Genomic DNA, 22244 nt, shown 5'->3' with positions numbered 1-22244 from the left:
CTGTTATCACCGTGTTACTGTGACTGAGGGGAAAGTCTGACAGGAAATTCAGTTCTCGCAGAAGTCAGTAGCTCGGCAAACGTTATAGCTTGTTATAACACGGAGCCATGAAACCATCCTTTAATGGCAATTACCAAACAAGTAAGCCGCTCAAAGTAAGCTGTTTATCTTCGACTATGGATACGTGACTACTCGATTTTGTACTAACCTATTGATTGAGATATCATCGGCGATATTGAAATTTTCTGATTATATTGCGCTTCTATAATTTAGACTGCAGAAGACTGCAAGCTCCGCGATTTCTTCAGGTAGTTTCATAGAAGACTTCGACTTCGTCAGGTCGGAAGTTGCCACTACCCGCCAGGAATGATTGAGCAAAGGAGGATCCATAGCTGTTGCCAGGTGGCGGGCTGTAGGTGTTTCCAAGGTTATAGGCGTATGAGTTGGTGTTTGATGCAGCGTTGTTGGCAATGTGAATATCGTGTCCTCCTCCAAATGTTGGTCCATAGGAAGAGCAGCTGTAGATGGAATATCCTCTCCGATTACTATACGCTCCTGTTTGATCCAGCTTTAGTGGCTGCCAACCAGGCTTGTTAACCAATGAGAAGAGAAAGGCTGCTGAATCGTAGTGCCAGGAACAACTGTAACCTAATTTGAAGTACACAATGGAAAAAAAAGTCCAACATCAATGATGTTTACTGACACTTTGGACAGTTTAGTAACGATGTATTACCGACAAGGTTAATTTGATTGGCCCGCAAAATTTTACTATTATTCCTAGCTCGGCATTATTTCTTGTAGTGTTAATCTTAAGTTCTCCGGTTCCTTTATGTTAATTGTCTCCTAAGTTTTTAATAATTTCAATTCTGGGGTAAGCAAGCCCGGTGCGAGACTGGGAACAGCTGCCCCAGTTCCAGACTGAACATGATCTCCACGCCCTGTTTTATAAATTTCATAAAATTAATATCGAACTTTAAAGCTCTCAGTTAGCCAGGAACACCATGCCATATAAAAATGCAAGTGTTTCTATCGGCCTGTTGATCTCGATGAGTTATCCAGAAAATTCTTAATATCATTGACTTATTTGCCTTTCTTTGGTATTAACCTTTTTTGTTTCCTTGCTTAATGATTCGAAGCGGTTGTACCGCTTCCTATAAAGTTCTTCCATCCCGATATCTCTCTAAAACCGTCACGAATCAGAAAAGAGGCACGTAAACACAGCAAGTAATACACCATGGAAGTAAGATAAGGCATTTTGTTAATAATTTTCTCTAGCACTTAACTATCCCACATCATATTGTAAATATTTCTTTTTTTAATTCTTTTTAAAACTCTTTTCCCATATTTCTCCGTGACCGCTACTGCGAAATATAATCATGGCTGACTCACAGCTTGCGCTTGGGTTGTCTGTGATAAGATGAAATTGATCATGTCACTTACTCCACGAGACACTTGTGTATCCTCCAAAAATATATTTTCCAACACGGATGATTGTGACAGTTGGACCTTTGCCGTCACAGTTTGAATGGAAGGTATAGGAAGACCAGCCATTTACAGTTGCCTGGTAACAGCGATTCCAGTAAGAGGATTGGCGAGTCACAGGCTTTAACCATTTATCCAGCCATGTCAAAAAATTCTGGCTGTTTCCCACAACACTGGAATATTTAAGACCCGCTGCAAAAATAACATAAGAACGTTCTTTGGATCCATTTTGTACCTAGCAGTTATTTTGGTGGACTATTTTGAAAGTTGGTTTTGCTAAGAATAAATAACACCGTCATCTTCACCAGTTATAAGATGACCATCATTGCTTGCACCGTAAATGTGACGCTAACTAAACTGGATGTACTGTCTGTTCGGAAAGATATTTTACATGAGGTCGTTATATTCCACCGGCAACTTAAAATATTTTTTTTTTATCTGGAGTATCTCCTTCTAAATTTTGGGTCGCAGTGATCAATACTCTTAATAGATGATTTAAAATCCCGAACAGGAAAATGTTCGGATAGTATTTATCAGGAAAACGTTATATCATTACCAATGCTCAGCGCTGACGTTAGAGTTCTCAATAAAAAAACCAGCGGCAGATAATGTCACGAAATTTGACAGCTTTTTTAAATATTGAATTGAAAAAGCTTCTAATAGTTAAAGTCCACGTAGGCGGTTTCAGCTTTACACCCCATTACTGTCCTTTCTAAGTGTGGTTAATGTTAATGTAAAAGCTTGTCTGTAGTAGCGAGAAGGTAGCAAACAACATTACTGAGTCGTGTTCTCTTTTAGTTGCAACAGTAACAGTCATCCAATATGGCAAACTGATCAAAATTGTAAAGGAGAATTCTGATTGGTTCCTTGAGTGGTTCGAATTTGCAACATCGGCGGCTGAGATGCATCATTCATGAGTTAGTTTTGGAGAATTGGTTTTGTTTAAACCATCCCAAAAAAGAAAGCAATGACCAAGAAATCTCAGTTTTTGTTTGTTTTGTTGACATCATATTTGGTGGACAAGTTGAACTTAATTCTAAACCACTGCTACCTGAATTGAAGCACAATCAACGTGAAACACTCACCTGCCGCGGTGTACCTGCAGGTTTTTCCGTCTCCTGATAAAGGATGGTTACACGTACATGTGTAGGATCCTACAGTGTTTGTACATGAAGCTGAACGGTGGCAGTCGTGTACACCGCTGACGCACTCATCGATATCTGTAGGTAATAATGAACAGGGAAGAAGAAAGAAAACAGACATAAATTATCTTGTACTTTGTCGCAAAAAGTGTTTTATGTTCCGAAGTAAGGAGTTTTCGTTGGTAGTACTTTAGTAGTACTTAATCGTAAATTTGATAACACGTGTCGTGATTAGAGGTTTACCATGTTTATCAATAAAACCTCTCAAGAGAAACGATCCTTGTTGTAGAGCGTTGTCACGATAGCCATACTGCTGTGCCCGGTCAATAGAACATGTTTGCATATCAAAAGAACCCGTTGTCCAAAGAAAGTATGCGAAATGTCATTATTAGGATTTCTGGTTTATACCCTTGAGGTTTTTTTTTCCGTGAATAGAACCAAAATAAATATACACTCTTTTTTTTCTGTTACATCCAAAACGAGACTGAGCTCACTCAAAATCATAAATATATTTTACATACTAGAAATTTGTTACGTGTGGCGAGACATTTTTGCGGGAGTTTAATTTTTCGGATGGGCGATATTTTTTGTTTTTTGCGGGAACTAATTTTGGGATTGTGAAAGACTGGTTCTTCGTGCTGGGTATCAAATTTTGTTATTTTCAGAAAGTGGCATTTGCTGCGTTTTTTGTTGCACTTTACGGTAAGCTGTAAGGCGCGGTAAGGCGCGATAGACTCATGCATGGTCAATGCACTCGTCTCAGGATCGAGCGGCCCGGATTTGACATCTTGCCGGAGACACCGCGTTTTGTTCTTGGGCAAGACACTTAACTCGCTCCACCAAGGTGTTTAAATGGGTACCGGCGAACTGAATGTTGGGGTTAACTCTGCGATGGACTAGCGTCCCATAGAGGGGGGAATAGAAATATCCGTAATCGCTTCTCGCTACGCAGAAACCAGGATAAGCTCTGGCCTGGTGCCATGACCCACTTGGCTCGTATACAGACTTTACCTTCACGGTAATCAAGCAACCAGTCACTGTGGAACAATTACGCCCTGCCCAACTTTGGCTGGTAGTGCCTTCAGATGATCCTTTTCTGTCAAGTTTTAGCAGCTACACCTGCCTTGTACCATGAGCAATTTCATCGTTTTATTGAAAGAGACGTTTTAAATAAATGGCATCAACAAGTTTCTGCATGTGAGGCATGTTTGTATAATTTCGACAATGGAGTAAAGTCGTGGAAAAAAATGCAACTTGAAAATCGCAAAAATTAGCTAGGAGCAGAAGAAAACTCGTCCCACACTGTAGACGTATAGCTTTATTTTCATGTGGCGTCATTTCATTTCGCAATATTTTTTTTAGTTCTTGTTAAGCAGATATAACCTACCAGTGCAATTTTTGCCATCTCCTGAGTATCCAGGTTTGCACGCGCAAGTGTAAGATCCACGAGTATTGTTACAAACACCATTCATATCACAACTATGAGAGTTTGAAGAGCACTCGTCTATGTCTGAAACAAGGTGAAAAGGAGTAAATATGGATAAACGTTGAGTTATCGTTAGTCTGACCATTTCACCGATACTGAAAAAGAAACATACAGCTTGAGAACAATCCGTCAAAAATTTACGGTAAGCACAGAATATTTTAATGAAAAAAAAAAAACGATTAATTTTACTTTCCACTCGTTTTGACTCATTCTTTGCTTTTGGATGATTTACATTACCGTGGTTATAAACCACTGGCGCAGGCTTCGAAACTGTCAAAAAATAAAGTTATTACAGGGTTAAACCTTCTTTTCTATCAGCTTTCTTATTACACAAGTGCAGTTGGTTACAGTTTTTTCTAAGCCTATCAATGCAAGAGAAATTTCATAGTTGTTGAAAGTAAAGTGAGATTGTTATTAAATTCAGTATCAACATTAATATGTTGTTTGTTTGATGGTTGGTTGGTAGATTTCTTACCATTGCAAGTTTGTCCATCTCCGGTATATCCAGCTCTACACTTACAGGAATATGAGCCCACGGTATTCACACAATCTGCTTTCACGTCACAGTTATGAGTGTTGGTGGAGCATTCCTCTAGATCTGCAAAAATTAAATTTCGAAATTAATGAGAGTCATCAAATACATGAATAATGTTTACAGTACTGGTTTGTAACAAACTATCTTAAAAATGAATCATGGAACCTTTTTGAGCGCGAAAGAAATTCTGGGGAGTTTATTATTTTTTATTAGTAGATTACAATGTATTTTAACCGCATTAAGCAAGAGATTTATCACCTGTAAAGCAAGTAAAGTTGAAGCAGTTATCGCATGGCACGTCATTCCAAGTGTATCCATGCCTCACGCCAAGAGTGTGCACACAGTCTTCGTTGTTCCAGTTGTTTGGTTGCTTTGGAGCCCAGAACCTAAAACTGCTAATTTCTTTGTTTGTCCACACAAAAGAACCTTCAACACTGCGGTCATTCAGCCCTATCCATGATCTATCGCCAGCATGACGGTGCTGAATAAATACGTTTTCCTCCTGGTTGTGCACTGCAACCAGATCAGAGTTCATCTCAGAACAGTTTGACTCAGCAGTCAACCATGTGGCGCATGCGGGGCTTGAAAAGTAGCAATAACCACCAAAGTAAGTCCATCCTGGCTGGCAAATGTCTGCAGATATAAACAACAATAAATCCATAAAAAGTAAGAGAAATCATTAAGAACGTCTTGAGTGAAAGTTATTAAAGGAAATAGTTGCTTGTCATGTTTCTGAAAAACCTTCAAATGTTTTGCTATTTTTACTCCTGACTGAAACATTGGACGTCATTTGTTATGAAATTAACTTTTAACAATCAAATTGAAGAAACGGCCTGATAAAATCTTATTTTTAACAGCGTAAGTGACAAAAGTTACTAAAATATGAATATTAAATGAGCTAAACTACTGATCTTGAGAATAGATAAATTAACGATGAATTATTTCGTCCGTACCTGAAAGGACAGTGTATGAGATAGACAGTGGATCATACTTTGTGTCGTACAACTCTTTTCAAATTGGCGAGTTTAGATTTACGCAAATCAGTCTCAATAGTATCGATAGATGGGGGGATTTGGGGAGTTTATTCTAGTATAGGGTAGCAAAATTCAGCTGAACTAGCTCTGGTATAGGCTAAGGGTTCAGGGTCCCAGCGGCACGTCCCCACCCAGAAATTCCCAAAGTATCCTTCCCCCCCCCCCCCCCGGGGGGATCGACTTACTAGGGAAATCATTTGCTCGCTGTAACGCGTGTTCAGCGATATGATAAAGCATAGACCGGACGACAAGGCTTTTAGTTATTATATCTCAACTGAATTTTGAACTGTTATTAAATGGGCAAAGAGTCTTCGAGCATTTCCCGGTAAGGTAAGGCAGTTCTTCTCACGTCATCCTGCCCAGGCGATCTGTTCAAGCAGGCTATTTATATTTCTCTAAGATCTTTTGTAATCAGATCCGATTGCTTTTCTTTACTGAATTTTCGTTGTCTTCTGTTCGTTATTGCTCGCGCTATAACCCCGTTTGCTGTCGATCGTTTTGTTGTTGTTGTTGTTGTTGTTTTAAATCAACGACAAGTAAGCTCGTACGAGCGGTTTCCTCTCGTTGAAGACGGCAGTGTCCAAAGATGAGTGTCATGACTCCATGAAAAGCCTCTTGTGGTAGTTGTTAACATCACTTTGTTAACTGCTTCAAATTTCTGACGCACGACGTCGAGAGCAAAACGAGTCAATTTCAAATCGTTGTTAAGTCGTAAGCAAGTTTTGATGCAAAATTTAAATAAAAGAAAGTTTTAAACTTTTACTTGCCATAAAAGTTAAGGACACTTGGCGATAAATTACAAGGTCAACCGTGGCGCTACAATCGCTGAGATAGAATTGAGGTCTATCTCAGCGATTGTTGGCACAGTCGTCACTATGATCACCGTCTGAAGAGTTGTTTCCATATGTTGTACCGAAACAAGTTCAAGACTTCATTGCAAACTTTAAATATAACTACCATGATTTCCCTAAAGGCAGGTTTAACAGAGGCAATTACACTTTGGCAATTCAGAATAAAAGTGATTAAAAAAAAATTCTTTTCGCCTAGATAAGAGCGAACACAAACACAAAACAACGCGTTATTTTCACCCTGCTCTATTTTATTGTTACAAGTTTTTATAACGGTGTGTCTGACACGTATTTATTTTCTACGTTAACACTCCCAAAAGACAATTCATAATTACTACAAACAAAAAATGCCTACTCTATCATATTTTCTCAATATAGTTTTTTCTAAACCCCCTTTACTTGAATAAGATAAGAAATCAAAACCAGCTGGAATCATGTAACTTGCAACTTATCCTGGTATGATGTTCGCGGAATTCAATCAATTGAAACTCAGCATCAAGACTCTCCTTCTTAAGGAATAATTTCACGTTTCCGACATGTACAAGTTATAGCGTGACTACAAACTACTACCTTGTTCATTTTTTACTGAACCACATGTAGTTCAACAACTACAGACTGTGATTTGTGAAACCAGAATGACTGATGCCCAAATTTTACTGAAGATGTCAACGGATTTATCGAGCAAAACTTCGAATTCAGTTTAGTCAGTTAACGTTAAATTTTTCATTCGGCCACTAAGGTTTTACTCTGGACACACACACGTGTTATCTACTTTTATTCGATTGGTAGATAAACAATATATGTATTAATTAAAACATGAAGTAAGAAATTCTAATGACAAACGTTACTCCTATCGCCGCGTTACCGTGACTGAGGTGAAAGTCTTAAAGAAAATTCAGTTCTCGCAAAAGTCATTAGCTCGGCTAACGTTATAGCTTGTTATAACAAGGAGCCATAAAACTATCCTTTAATGGCAATTACCAAACAAGTAATCCGCTCAAAGTAAACTGTTTGTCTTAGGCTAAGGATACGTGACTACTCTATTTTGTACTAACCTATTGATTGACATATCATCGGTGATATTGAAATTTTCTGATTATATTGCGCTTCTATAATTTACCAACAGTTTGTATATACCCTTATATAATTGCAAAGGTTTAGTTGTTCTGTACAGGGTGTGTAAAACTAAGACTGCAAGCTCCGCGATTTCTTCAGGTAGTTTCATAAAAGACTTCGACTTCGTCAGGTCGAAAGTTGTAACCACCCGCCAGGAATGATTGTGTGAAGGAGGATCTATAGCTGTTGCCAGCTGGTGGGCTGTAGGTGTGTCCAAGGTTTGAGTATGAGCTGGTGCTTGATGCAGCGTTGTTGACAATGTAAATATCGTGTCCTCCTCCAAATGTTGGTCCATAGTTAGAGCAGCTGTAGATGGAATATTTTCTCCGATAACTATACTTTCCTGTTTGATCTAGCTTTAGTGGCTGCCAACCAAGCTTGTTAACCAATGAGAAGAGAAAGGCCGCTGAATCGTAGTACCATGAACAACCACCTAATTTGAAATACACAATGGAAAAAGAAGTCCAACATTAATGATGTTTACTAACACTTTGGACAGTTTAGTAATGAAGTATTACCGACAACGATAATTTGAGTGGCTCACAAAATTTGACTATTATTCATAGCTCGGTATTATTTCTCGTAGTGTTAATCTTAAGTTCTCTGGTTCCTGTATGTTAAATGTCCTCTGAGTTTTTAATAATTTCAATTCTGGGAAAAGCAAGCCTGCTGGGAGACTAGAAACAGCTGGCCCGATTTCAGACTGAACATGAGTTTCATGCCCTATTTTATAGATTTCATAACATTAATATCGAGCTGTAAAGCTGTCACTTAGCCAGGAACACTAAGGCGTTTTTAAAAAATGCAAGTGTTTCTATCGGCCTGTTTATCTCGATGAGTTATCCAGAAAATTCTTATTATCGTTGAATTATTTGCCTTTCTTTGGTATTACCCTTTTTTGTTTCCATGATTAATGATTCGAAGCCGTTGTACCGCTTCCTATAAAGTTCTTCCCTCCCGATATCTCCCTAAAACCGTCACGAATCAGAAAAGAAGCGCGTAAACTCACCAAGTAATGCACCATGAAAGTAAGATAAGGTATTTTGTTTAGAATTTTCTAGCACTTAACTATCCCAAACCATATTGTAAATATTTCTTTTTTAAAATTCTTTTTAAAACTCTTTTCCCATATTTCTCCGTGACCGCTATTGCGAAATATGATCCTGGCTGACTCATAGCTTGCGCTTGGGTGGCCTGTGATAACATGAAATTGGTCACGTCACTTACTCCATGAGAGACTTGTGTATCCTCCAAAAATATATTTCCCAACACGGATGATTGTGACAGTTGGACCTTTGCCGTCACACTTTGAATGGAAGGTATAGGAAGACCAGCCATTTACAGTTGCCCGGTAACAGCGATTCCAGTAAGAAGATTGGCGAGTCACAGGCTTCAACCATTTATCCAGCCATGTCAAAAAATTCTGGCTGTTTCCCACAATGCTGGAATATTTAAGACTCGCTGCAAAAATAACATATAAGAACGTTCTTTGGATCCATTTTGTACCTAGCATTTGTTTTAGTGGACCATGTTGAGAGTTGGTTTTGCTAAGAATAAATAACACTGTCATCTTCACCAGTTATAAGGTGACCATCATTGCTTGCACCGTAAATGTGACGCTCACTAAACTGGATGTACTGTTTGTTCGGAAACATATTTGATATGCCACCGTCAATATTACGTCGTTATATGCCACCGTGCAACTTAAAATATTTTTTTTTATCTGGAATATCTCGTTTTATATTTCGAGTCGCAGTGATCAATACGCTTAGTAGATGATTTAAAATCGTGAACAGGACAATATTCGGAGAGTATATATCAGGAAAACGTTATATCATTACCAGTGCTCAGCGCCGACGTCAGAATTCTCAATGGAAAAACCAGTGGCAGATAAAGTCACGAAATTTGACAGCTTTTGTAAATATTTAAATTTGGAAAAAAAAATTTAATGGTTTAAGTCCACGTGGGCTCTTTCCGCTCCACACCCCACCCTTGTCCTTTCTAAGTGTGGTTAATGTTAATATCAAAGCGTATTGGTAGTAACGAGAAGGTAGCAAACAACATTACTGAGTCGTGTTCTCTTTTAGTTGCAACAATAACAGTCATCCAATATGGCAACCTGATCAAAATTGTAAAGGAGAATTCTGATTGGTTCCCTGAGTGGTTCGAATTTGCAACATCGGCGGCTGAGATGCATCATTCATGAGTTAGTTTTGGAGAATTGGTTTTGTTTAAACCATCCCAAAAAAGAAAGCAATGACCAAGAAATCTCAGTTTTTGTTTGTTTTGTTGACATCATATTTGGTGGACAAGTTGAACTTAATTCTAAACCACTGCTACCTGAATTGAAGCACAATTAACGTGAAACACTTACCTGCCGCGGTGTACCTGCAGGTTTTTCCGTCTCCTGATAAAGGATGGTTACACGTACATGTGTAGGATCCTACAGTGTTCGTACATGAAGCTGAACGGTGGCAGTCGTGTACACCGCTGACGCACTCATCGATGTCTGTGGGTAATAATGAACAGGGAAGAAGAAAGAAAACAGACATAAATTATCTTGTACTTTGTCGCAAAAAGTGTTTTATGTTCTGAAGTAAGGAGTTTTCGTTGGTAGTACTTAAGTAGTACTTAATCGTAAATTTGATAACACGTGTCGTGATTAGAGGTTTACCATGTTTATCAATAAAACCTCTCAAGGGAAACAATCCTTGTTGTAGAGCGTTGTCACGATAGCCATACTGCTGTGCCCGGTCAATAGAACATGTTTGCATATCAAAAGAACCCGTTGTCCAAAGAAAGTATGAGAAATGTCATTATTGGGATTTCTGGTTTATACCCTTGAGGTTTTTTTCTCCGTGAATAGAACCAAAATAAATATACACCCTTTTTTTTCTGTTACATCCAAAACGAGACTGAGCTCACTCAAAATCATAAATATATTTTACATACTAGAAATTGGTTACGTGTGGCGAAACGTTTTTGCGGGAGTTTAATTTTTCGGATGGGCGATATTTTTTGTTTTTTGCGGGAACTAATTTTGGGATTGTGAAAGACTGGTTCTTCGTGCTGGGTATCAAATTTTGGTATTTTCAGAAAGTGGCATTTGCTGCGTTTTTTGTTGCACTTTACGGTAAGCTGTAAGGCGCGGTAAGGCGCGGTAAGGCGCGGCAGACTCATGCATGGTCAATGCACCTCGTCTCAGGATCGAGCGGCCCGGATTTGACATCTGGCCGGAGACACCGCGTTTTGTTCTTGGTCAAGACACTTAACTCGCTCCACCAAGGTGTTTAAATGGGTACCGGCGAACTAAATGCTGGGGTTAACCCTGCGATGGACTAGCGTCCCATAGAGGGGGAATAGAAATATCCGTAATCGCTTCTCGCTACGCAGAAACCAGGATAAGCTCTGGCCTGGTGCCATGACCCACTTGGCTCGTATACAGACTTTACCTTCACGGTAATCAAGCAACCAGTCACTGTGGAACAATTACGCCCTGCCCAACTTTGGCTGGTAGTGCCTTCAGACGATCCTTTTCTGTCAAGTTTTAGCAGCTACACCTGCCTTGTACCATGAGCAATTTCATCGTTTTATTGAAAGAGACGTTTTAAATAAATGGCATCAACAAGTTTCTGCATGTGAGGCTTGTTTGTATAATTTCGACAATGGAGTAAAGTCGTGGAAAAAAATGCAACTTGAAAATCGCAAAAAAATTAGCTAGGAGCAGAAGAAAACTCGTCCCACACTGTAGACGTATAGCTTTATTTTCATATGGCGTCATTTCATTTCGCAATATTTTTTTTAGTTCTTGTTAAGCAGATATAACTTACCAGTGCAATTTTTGCCATCTCCTGAGTATCCAGGTTTGCACGCGCAAGTGTAAGATCCACGAGTATTGTTACAAACAGCATTCGCATTACAGCTATGAGAGTTTGAAGAGCACTCGTCTATGTCTAAAGCAAGATTAAAGGAGTAAATATGGATAAACGTTGAGTTATCATTAGTCTGACCATTTCACCGAAACTGAAAAAGAAACATACAGCTTGAGAACAATCCGTCGAAAATTTACGGTAAGCACAGAATATTTTAATGAAAAAAAAAAACGATTAATTTTACTTTCCACTCGTTTTGACTCATTCTTTGCTTTTGGATGATTTACATTACCGTTGTTATAAACCACTGGCGCAGGCTTCGAAACTTTTAAAAAATAAAGTTATGACAGGGTTGAACCTTTTTTTCTATCAGCTTTCTTATCACACAAGTGCGGTTGGTTACAGTTGTTTCTAAGCCTATCAATGCAAGAGAAATTTCATAGTTGTTGAAAATAAAGTGAGATTGTTATTAAATTCAGTATCAACATTAATATGTTGTTTGTTTGATGGTTGGTTGGTAGATTTCTTACCATTGCAAGTTTGTCCGTCTCCGGTATATCCAGCTCTACACTTACAGGAATATGAGCCCACGGTATTCACACAATCTGCATTCACGTCACAGTTATGAGTGTTGGTGGAGCATTCCTCCAGATCTGCAAAAATTAAATTAGGAAAAAAAAATATGAAATAGTCATCAAATTCATGAATAGTGTTTAAAGTACTGGTTTATAATAAATTATTTTGAAAATGAACCATGGAACCTTTTTGAGCGCGAAAGATTATCCTGACTAAATTATGGGAAGTTTACCATTTTTTATTAGTAGTTTACAATGTATTTTAACCGCACTGAGCAAGAGATTTATCACCTGTAAAGCAAGTAAAGTTGAAGCAGTTATCACATGGCACGTCATTCCAAGTATATCCGTGCCTCACGCCGAGAGTGTGCACACAGTCTTCGTTGTTCCAGTTGTTTGGTTGCTTTGGAGCCCAGAACCTAAAACTGCTAATTTCTTTGTTTGTCCACACAAAAGAGCCTTCAACACTGCGGTCATTCAGCCCTATCCATGATCTATCGCCAGCATGACGGAGTTGAATAAATACGTTTTCCTCCTGGTTGTGCACTGTAACCAGATCAGAGTTCATCTCAGAACAGTTTGACTCAGCAGTCAACCATGTGGCGCATGCGGGGCTTGAAAAGTAGCAATAACCACCAAAGTAAGTCCATCCTGGCTGGCAAATGTCTGCAGATATAAACAACAATAAATCCATAAAAAGTAAGAGAAATCATTAAGAATGTCTTGAGTGTTTTTAAAGGAAATCGTTGCTTGTCATTTTTCTGAGAAACCTCCACATGTTTTGGCACTTTACTCCTGACTGAAACATTGGACTTCGTTTGTTATGAAATCAACTTCTGACCATCAAACTAGAAAAAAATTAGGCTGATACGATCTTATTTTTAAAGGGCCACAGTCACAGTATCTTGAGTTATTTTTGGCCACGTAAAAAATTACCATTAAATTGAAAGAGACCTGAAAATCGTCGTATACTAAGATACAGGCTTCAAAGAGGTAATAATAAACAATCAAGGAACTAGGATGGCCAGAATGGAGGTTAACACGGATTACAAACGACGGATTTGAAATATTTAACCTAAACTTTTCAACATGGGCAAACTGTGACGTAGCTCCTTTAAAAAGCGTAGGAGATAGAAGTTAATAAAATATGAATATCAAAAAAGCTAAACTACCGATCTAGAGAATAATAAAATTAAAAATGAACTATTTTGTCCGTACCTGACAGGACAGTGTATGAGATAGACAGTGGATCATACTTTGTGTCATACAACTCTTTTAAACAAACTCGCACATCGGTTGTATTGATGTACTGCAAAAAAAGAACAAATATAATCAGTGGTCTTCTAAACTTTTAGTCCAAAAGATAATTTTCACTTCGCTTCCGGTAATATTCTGAATATTATTTACTCATCGGGAGAAAAAGCAAACTTATACCTCCCTTGGGTTTTTGTTCTGGTAAGACATATCAATATCATATTATTTGCCTGTAGCAGATATTCCTCAACTTTCTGTACAACATGAAATTAACGTTTTGTCGATTATGACTTCAGCCGTCTTGGAGACGCCATCTTGGATTTTACGATTTTCCCGGCATTCAATTTGATGGAAAATAATGGCTGTAAAAAGGTACGATACTAATTCTGTATCGACGTTTAAGAAGATTCAAAGAAACCAAGAACTCTGTCAAATAGATGAGATTTGGTTCGACTGGCTTGTCAAAAATGCAGTTTCTATGGAAATGCCTAAAGAAGTAAAGAAACAGAATTACCTCCACCCAAGCAGTTATTCCATTGTGTACTGGTTGTTTATTTCCACCGCTAGATGAATGGTTCGCCGAAACAAACACATTCGGGGTGCTGTTGTACTTTTCAGTGAAGCGGATATCCTAAAGAAAAACTCTCATTAGGTAAGCGGAGTGTAATCCAACTTTGACCATTAGCTTTAACCACTACCAAACCGGAATTTTGTAATAACCTACTGAGTCAGTTTTGTTTAAATTGACGTTGTTCTGTAGGATCTGTACACTAACTCTTGAAATTTTTTTAAAAAGTATACGTATACCTTACAATAGGCATTGTTGTAATCTGCAGGTGGGTGTTGGGCGTTAGCAAAATAGACTGAACTGTGTTCTGTAAAAAGAGGCTTGTGGAGAGAAGAAAACGCCAGCCATTTCTAAAAGAGAAAAATAAATAAATGTTAACAAGACAATTAACCATAAAAAAAGATCTAAATCAAGATTATATTTTTTCTTGATGTATGATATGCTGATGGTAAAGTATGCTAGAGAATTAGCTGCCAATGCTAAAGACCAGTGTTAAGAGGCTAAAGTAAGTGATAAGCATCTATTAGTTTCTTATGGTTGGTACGTAAAAAAGGTGTGGACATTTACAGTATAAACATCGTCGTGAGATCCTGCGTAGTTCTGAAGCTCTCTCAAACAAACTTTAAACGAGGATTGCGTGACGTCTTCAATCCACACACTGGCAGCGTCACGCTTGAGTCCTAAACGATAGTGCGCAGCAGTAACAAACACTGAAGGTATCACTGAAAACCTTCCCTGCATAGAAGAAAACACACAAGCTGTTACTGTTGATGTTACTCGTGCTACTACTATTGTTCTTGTTGCCTTACTGCTGTTTAACATTAGCGAAGATTTGGAAATCTAGGGATGGCTAATGCTTTCATGGTTGAGTGATACGTGACATTTTAGCTCCATTGGTCCAAAGGAAATCATATTATATTGAACTAACTCCGATGACTGTAAGCTATTCGAATTTATTCTTCGTGAACTTGAGTTGTAAAATGAAACTAGAAAGTACCTACCGATGGAAAATTGACAGATTTACAAGTCGTTCCAGTCCACCATTGTGATATCCGTACTTCCCCGGCAACACCACCCACTGGAGCCCCTTGGTACGCCATCCAATCAACTGTCACGTTAGCTTTTGATTTCCGCTCATTGTAGCCTGCCGCCATCACACATGCAGTGAATCGATCATAACTGACATTTTCGACCCACGACACAGCGGCATCATGTACATATGACTTGTCACTGGTGTCAATATGATTGACAGTGATCTGAACTTCAAGTGGTTTGTCAGGATAAAACATATAAGGCTTGAGGCGAATTACTTCACAGTGAGAATATCCCAGTGAAGGAATGTGTGGCATGTGACGGCGACCTCGCTGGAAAGGAAATCCTTCAAGAAAATAACAGTACAAAACACAAATCAGTACAAAAAAAATTTTAATCAACTTCCCAGGTTTTTTCATCGTAATCATCATCATCTTCTTCGACATCGTCAGAAATTTCAGAGTAAAACAATTTCTAACCTTCACAACTACCAGGGTGTTGCACAGAGAAATTCAGTCGCTGAATGCACATTTCCTGTCGAAACAAGCACTCATTGTCATATGTTGTGCCATTTGATGAGCAGACTGGTTCTTGGTAGGATGGACAACTGTCAACAGCAACGCAGCGAGCATCATTTGGTTCAAACGCTTTACACAGGCAGTGATAATGACATGTCACGTCTATGCAAGGATCCAAGTCTGGCAAGACATATAAACAATTGTCACGAAACGATCTGATGTTGTTTTAGTACACACTTGCTTGATAGTTATACACACTTCTGCCCTCCCACTATGGGTTTGCAAGCTTTTATAAAGATAACTCCAATGAGCAACATTGAAGAGGGGCAAAATGCATACAGGAAAGAGAATGCTAAATATACCAAGTGTTTTTTCTATCTCCAGATGGAATCTTTTTGCCTACCTCCAGTGGCAATGTAGTCGACAGTGATAACATCTTTATTGTTGGAGTCGCTGTTGTAATTCTTCACACACACTTGTGCGTCAGTTGTAGATGTATACTGAATAAAATCAAAGATGAGTTAAACCCGGCCTGGTTCAAGTTGCTATACCGCCCGATTAGTTTTAAAGAACTCATATAAACGAAAGTTACAGTGAAACTAAAAGTTACTGAAATCGCTTTGAAACGGCCCCAAAGTAGCATAGAAACACAAGTAACAAACAGAAGAATTAAACTAATTGTTTTTATTGTTTCTATATCTCGAGCTGTTATATGTATATGTTCCCATACAAACTGTTATATTTACGTTGTTACGCAATGTCATATAAAGTTCATGGGTGCCGAGGAACTTGGGATATTTGTGCCATTACCTGAGTGTTTGCGGAAATCACACAAAGATCACAACAGGTATTCCTTACCTCAACCCAAGTGGTGACAGCGTTACAACGTGACCCAGAAAGGTTCGCATTGTTGTTGTTGTCAGTGCGTTTTGGCGTCACTAACACAACAGGACGAGCATAAAATGGTTTTGTGAAGTTCACTGTCTACAATGTAAGAAAAAAAAAAATTTTAATATCGACTGTATTTCCGCGAGTCTCTTGTAGAGGTAAGGTTGATAAATAATTCGTATTGGTATTTATAATGCGCTGATTCTAATGTTTAGATTTGAAATCAAAGCGGGTTTGATTTGAACAGGGCCGACCTGCACCGTTTACAAGGGTCTTCATGATTGGCCAAACGAAACAATAGGTATACAACACAAACAATGCCCCTAGCCCTAGAAACAAACGAGGTACAGATTAACAAGAATGAACCCAAATAGAAGTTTTAATGAGGTACAGGTCATCTGTTTGAACAAGAGGAAAAGTATGTTTGATCAATTGATCACCGAAAATGAAATTGGGTCTCAGAAACTATTTATGACATATTTTGTGGGCCCACAGTTCAAATAGGTCCATGTTAACAGTCAATTTTAACTTCCTCCATTGTTATGATAGCATTGCTGTTGTTGCCCTTTTGATGCCCTATTATAAAGAGGATTTAGATAAGAAACAATAATGCCGCGGGCTGGCAATAATTATTCTTACTTGACAGAAAGCGTAGTTATCCTGATCAGATGGTGAGTTTGTATTGGTAAACACGAGACTGGCGGTTATGGTAAAATTGTCAACACTCAGATTTGTAAATGCCATCCAATTCTGCAGAAGAAATAAAATATATTGTAATTAAAACCTGCCAATTATTAAAGAAATAAAAACATGCACAATTAGGGACTGTTTTAACCAACGTATAAGAGTTCATGAAATTATCGGCAAGATACGCAAACCCAGTAAGATGTTGATAATTAGCCTTTTTTCAGGAAAAAGTCTATAAAAGAAGCAACTCTCCTTGTGTATGCATTCAGCTGCTTCCAGTCAACGGTTTCTACCACATGGTTTCTACAAGTAGCTTGAGGTTTATTAAAGAGCTAACAAACACATAGTTTCTTTGTATTGTTTTCTTTTGAAAGCCAACGATTGATGTTTCATGCTGGTACAAAAAAGACTCATCTGGAACAACTTGAAAATGGACGATGCATGATCAGGCACGTCACAAGGGAAGCTGACCTCTGATATATTTGGTAACATCGTAACGCATGTAAATATTTCAGAATGCTGCTCTTTAATCAGGGGTCATCATGATTTTCATTCAACTTTGATGAAGTGTATATCTTCATTTGGCAGAGTCTAGTTCATTAGACTGACCACTGACAGAAAACGAAATTTGAATTTACTCACTATCCTTATGCCTTTATGGGGTCCATCGAAAATCTTTGCTTCTCTGAGACAAATTTTGAAATTGTCCACGCGCAACTCCTCCACCCACACGGCCATGGCATCCTGAGGTCTCTTGGGAACTTGGTGACTAGCAGTTACAAATATGGCTGGTGGAGTCGAAAACCGCTGAAATGAAATAACGAGAGAAGTTAGATTAGTAAATTAATCGAGTGCATGCCTGGGTGAATGACCGAATGAACAGATCAGCGAATATGTAAATGACCAATAATGAGAGAATGCGTGAATGCTTGTTTGAGCCATCAAATGTTCTTCAACTTACAGACATTTTCAAAATACAAAATGCCTCAAATAACAAGTTAATATTTAACAGTGAGTCACGCAACACGTTACACGCCGCAGAAAGTGTAAATATTTTCACAATCAGAGTCCGCCGAGGATATTTTAATTAAAAGGGAACAATACGCTTAAATCCGAAAACTACCAATCAGCTTATTGTTAATCGGTTTTGATCTTTTGCATTAGAATATTTGCGTTTGATGAGGAAAAATAATCTTTGTAGTTAGTCTCAGTTGATAAATTAAAAACGCTGTGTAATTTCAACAATTTTCAACATAGTGACACTTAACTCATGTTTTTCGATTGCATTGAAACAGTTTTCTGTTCAGGCTTAGCCTTATGTTGCTCGGCAACTTTATTTGAATTACAAGGCAATTGTTTTACTTGAGGTAACTTCTCTTCAAGAGAGGCCGGCGGCTTTTCAGTGTTTTTCTTCAGTTGTTGAGAAATATTCCGTATTTAGATATTTATCCCCTGATGCTATTTGTTTCGAATACTTTCTGCTGAAGAATCATGCTACATCTTGATGGTTAGCGTTTGCCCAAGTCACATTTTAAAAGGACAGGTGATTGACAATTTTTAGTAAAGAAAATCGATAGCCTGACTCGTGATTTCCACGTTAAATTTCACGCGAGAAACCGATATCGCACAAATCGCGAAGTGAAGCGAGCTCGAGAAAGCGAAGGGAGAAAACACTGACTGATATTCAACAACGTCGAGCAAACAGTTTTAAGCAAGAAATATTTCTACACTGAAATTAAAATTTCAATACCAGCCAAATTTTCAGTGTTCAAATTCTTCGAAATAACATCGAGTCAAGAATAAAAAGGCGAAATGTATTTCTCGTAGCAGAAAAGCTTACCGATAGAGAAGAACTGCCGTTGTACCAGATTGCAAGTTAATAGAAATATTAACTGGGGAGTTGTTAAACGATGCCCCAGTTAAGAAGTGGCACTAAATGCAAACCCAGCCAGCTTGTTTGACATCCTTCGCCGTTTTTCCAGAGGCTGTAACTTGCAGTTGAATCTGCGTAACTTGCAGCTGAATCTGGGTTAGCGTGACCTTTCAGCTCCGAGATTCTAAGCGGATGAAAGTCGTCGCGTAGGCTTTGAGTATGACTGTTTTACGGCCGCTTGAGTTTGTGAATTTGCCATCCAAGGACGCGGTTGAAGCGATGTCCTTCGTCTACTCTGCAAGTGTATTTCGCCCGAGTGGAACCATCTTATACAAGATATTTTGATGTTGGTTTCTTAACTGGAGCGGGGATAACATGACACTAGAAACATTAATTGTGACTCTTATGGGATGGCCTACATACTCAAAATGAATGCTGTACTGTAGCTGTGCTTTTCTTTGTAGCTGGTGAGGTAATGTTCCCCTTGAAAGCTGCCATTTCGTCTTCTACATATGTCACAATTGGCACTGGAGCTTCTTCGGCTGCTGAACTTTGCCTTGCGGATTTCCTTCGTTTGCTTCGGCCATTTTCTTGTCCAAGCCTTTATGATTTTGTCGTTTTCTGGTACTCGGAATCGTAAGCGGCTTCTTATATCTCTCTAAAAAGTTGTACTTCAGTTCAAAGCAGGGAGAAACTTCATTTTCACTTTGAAAAAGACTCGTGCTTGTTGTTAGCTCCGTAGATTGCGACATTGATTTTGCAACACGATTAAAAGGTCACTTTTGTTTCTTTTGTCGCACCAGTGAACGATCACGCAAACTCTCGTTTTTAGAGTCGTAATTTCACGCTAAATACCTTGCCTTGGTAACCAAGACCGGCGCTTTTGATGCTGTAAACAACCTCGTTACATAAAGTAAAGCTCTTTTCTGTACTAATTCCTTTCAGATATATTAGCAACTTTTTGACAAATTCTGCACAAAAAAGACTGCCAAACCGTTTTAGGCCGGTTTCTGCCAATATTTGGCAGCTTTTTGGCATTTCTCTTTTTGTCTTTTTGCATCTTTGAGGAATTTCTGAGTGTAAGGCCAGGTTTAATTCTTTGATCTACAATTTGTACACACTATTTCTTCATCTTTTGTCATACGGATCAGATTAATTCGTATACTGCAATCATCATTTTTAGGGTTAACTGACGATATTAATATTTTATATTTTGTATTTTTTCTTTCTTACATCCACATCCACAATCGAGGCTCCCTTTTTCATGAACTTTTTATATATCTCTTTACTTTCTAAACCACTTAACAAAACAAATTCTAACCTGCTGGAAATCGATCCTCTTGCATTCCGTTCCAGTTGTCCAAGAGTTTAAGGATGCGGTGCCAGTTTGAGATCCATGGGGTTTCGTTTCAAATGCAAGATAGTTTACCTCAATGGACTTATTTGAACCGTTAGCATATTCGAGAACACAGATTGTAAATTCACTCGCTTTAACATCTTCTACCCAGACTGCAGCGCCGTTCCGAGGGATTTGGCTCTTCACGGTATGGCCAACTGAGGCGAGAACCGTTACTTGCTGTCCGCCGTAAAATGGCGTTTGGAAATAAATCTTCTTACAACCGAACAACCCTGGTGAGCTTGTTGTTACGTTTTCTTTACCGGCCTCGAATCTGAGTGCTGTAAAGGAATAAATAAAACTTTTTTCTCCAAAGTGATCGCACTTACATAGTTTTAACTGAATGCGCAGCCGATATCCTAGGAATGGACATGTTGATTACTTTAGGAAGAGATTTAATTCTCAATTTCCTTGATCTGTGCGCCCCTCCCCCATCTTTCAGTTCGCTTCTTCTCTGATCAACAACACATGAAAACGCCTAAGCTTGCCGTGAAAAGTTGAATTAAGGTTTACTGATTCAGAGAATGCAACTGAGAGTAGATACCATACCTTCAGTGGCTGGAGCGCCCAGGCAAACCAACAAAAAAATGAGAAAGCAGTGCATCGCGTATTGGTGCTCAGACGACATCTTGTTCCGACTGAAAGGCAATTTCACCCTGTTGATGCATGTTATAATGATCCCAAGGGCAATGCGTGACTGGAATGTACCTGTTAGGACATGTCGAATTATAGGATATTAACAAATTTTAAACAGCACGTTCACAAAAATGAGTTATCTTGGGGATGACGCATATAAGTGACGAGGTTGAGGATGACAGGCAGAAGGAAAATGACCAGTGTAAAAAAATATGACGGATTCCTTAGAAATTGACGATACTTCTCCTATCCGAGGAGCGTATTTTATTTCCATCAATTTACAATACAAGAATTGTTTTAAATAACACTGAACTGATCATTATCGCTGTTGCTTTGTTAAAAAAACTACCGACCCATCCCCATGTCCCCTCTCCCCAGTCCCCCGCAGTGCCCCCGTATCCTCCACAAGAATCCAAAATTAAGTTAATCAAATTTTCCAGTTTGAACTTTACATATTTCAATTCTGATCGATTAATGTTCGGTTTTCGCTTTTCTAATTTATGCTCTGTAGCGAATTTTCAGTTCATTTCTATTTTGAATTGTTTTCATGACAATTTAATTTCAACCCCGTTACAGAGGGGATTATGTCGGATTTTAGCTTAGAGGAAAACTCATAAAGTAAAGAGATTTGAAAGCTTCGTAGGCGTTCTCTCCCATCATTTTCTTGAATAGATGATAAAATCATCTTAAAAGGGTGGCAAGTTATTTTCGTCAGAGTCGTCATCTATTTTGCTGTGTTAAGACTCGCTTGTCGTTCCTCCTGAACTTAGACCTTCTGAAGTGCTTCGGTTGTTCTTAATTATTGTTTGAAGACACGCCAGGTCACTACATTAGGAGATGGGTCTTAATTGATTGACGTATTTTTTTATGGTTAACTTGATCATTTGCCAGTTTGTTCATTCTATGTGTTGTTGTTGTTGTTTTTCATTTTGACCGAGTCTCGTCTCTGTTAATTTAGATCGACGCTAATGGCGGAATTTGCCATTACCTTCTTCTGACGCATTTTGTATTTTGTATTTATTGAAAGTCTTGTGTAAAATCTAGTATCAACTCTGCTAGAAATGTGGAGTTAACTTGATATATATGCAATCGAACTTTCCGTAAGTGGTGACCTTCAGTGGGGCCACTAAACAATTGAGCTGTGACGAGAGCTGTCAGCTTACACAAGGTTAAAGATTCAGTGTTTGTACGTATCTGAGAAAATCACGAAGTGTCTACTAACGGGTTATGGTATGCAAGGGGATTCGACTGTGTTTAATTGTTGTTATTTTAGCTTATCGGTGATACACTATGTTCCCGCGT

The 22244-nt window shown here is 38.5% G+C and overlaps 3 protein-coding genes across 5 annotated transcripts in view; all 3 read right to left on the bottom strand.

Annotated features, from left to right (window-relative positions):
• Positions 1 to 9269, bottom strand: part of LOC145494542 (uncharacterized) — a 29362-nt gene extending 20093 nt beyond the window's left edge. Inside the window, exons 1-2 of one of the 3 annotated variants that reach the window (XR_014050266.1) lie at positions 8871 to 9269; positions 7114 to 8076 (exon numbers count right to left, since the gene is read on the bottom strand). Coding sequence is in view for 1 of the 3 variants with exons in the window: in XM_081474035.1 (XP_081330161.1) it covers positions 7739 to 8076; positions 8871 to 9213 (681 nt within the window). In the remaining 2 variants the exon portion in view is untranslated. Of the gene's footprint in view, positions 1 to 6769; positions 8077 to 8870 lie in introns of those variants that run through there. The other 2 variants (XR_014050265.1, XM_081474035.1) reach the window with 2 other exon arrangements.
• On the bottom strand, positions 287 to 20934 carry LOC145494549 (uncharacterized). Its single transcript, XM_081474040.1, has 20 exons — positions 20856 to 20934; positions 20232 to 20587; positions 17680 to 17844; positions 16990 to 17100; positions 16321 to 16446; positions 15866 to 15962; positions 15424 to 15642; positions 14914 to 15290; positions 14480 to 14647; positions 14152 to 14262; positions 13859 to 13975; positions 13309 to 13399; positions 12382 to 12756; positions 12046 to 12168; positions 11474 to 11596; positions 4586 to 4708; positions 4012 to 4134; positions 2568 to 2702; positions 1441 to 1674; positions 287 to 648 (listed from the first exon to the last, which is right to left on the bottom strand). The coding sequence occupies exons 1-20, from the start codon at positions 20932 to 20934 to the stop codon at positions 305 to 307; spliced, it is 3597 nt and encodes a 1198-aa protein (XP_081330166.1). The 3' UTR covers positions 287 to 304.
• Positions 4817 to 6276, bottom strand: LOC145495758 (lectin BRA-3-like). The gene is made up of 3 exons (XM_081475348.1): positions 6228 to 6276; positions 5599 to 5652; positions 4817 to 5278 (listed from the first exon to the last, which is right to left on the bottom strand). Exons 1-3 carry the CDS (start codon positions 6274 to 6276, stop codon positions 4884 to 4886), a joined length of 498 nt encoding a protein of 165 aa, XP_081331474.1. The 3' UTR covers positions 4817 to 4883.
• Positions 20935 to 22244: the final 1310 nt, after the last annotated feature.

This window comes from Orbicella franksi, chromosome 8 (genome assembly GCF_964199315.1).
Source record: "Orbicella franksi chromosome 8, jaOrbFran1.1, whole genome shotgun sequence".
Lineage (NCBI taxonomy): Eukaryota > Metazoa > Cnidaria > Anthozoa > Scleractinia > Merulinidae > Orbicella > Orbicella franksi.
Note: the sequence above shows the minus strand (reverse complement) of the source record. Positions and strands in the feature narration are given on the sequence as shown.

Coding starts and splice junctions, on each gene's coding strand:
- LOC145495758 (XM_081475348.1), bottom strand. CDS start 6,276: ATGACACTCATCTTTGGACACTGCCGTCTTCAACGAGAGGAAACCGCT. Junction 5,653..6,227: donor TCAACGAGAGGAAACCGCTC/GTACGAGCTTAC, acceptor CAATTTGAAAAG/AGTTGTACGACACAAAGTAT. Junction 5,279..5,598: donor CTCATACACTGTCCTTTCAG/GTACGGACGAAA, acceptor TTATATCTGCAG/ACATTTGCCAGCCAGGATGG.
- LOC145494549 (XM_081474040.1), bottom strand. CDS start 20,934: ATGTCGTCTGAGCACCAATACGCGATGCACTGCTTTCTCATTTTTTTG. Junction 17,101..17,679: donor CCCATAAAGGCATAAGGATA/GTGAGTAAATTC, acceptor TTTCTTCTGCAG/AATTGGATGGCATTTACAAA. Junction 649..1,440: donor ATACACAAGTGTCTCGTGGA/GTAAGTGACATG, acceptor ACTTCAAATTAG/GTTACAGTTGTTCCTGGCAC.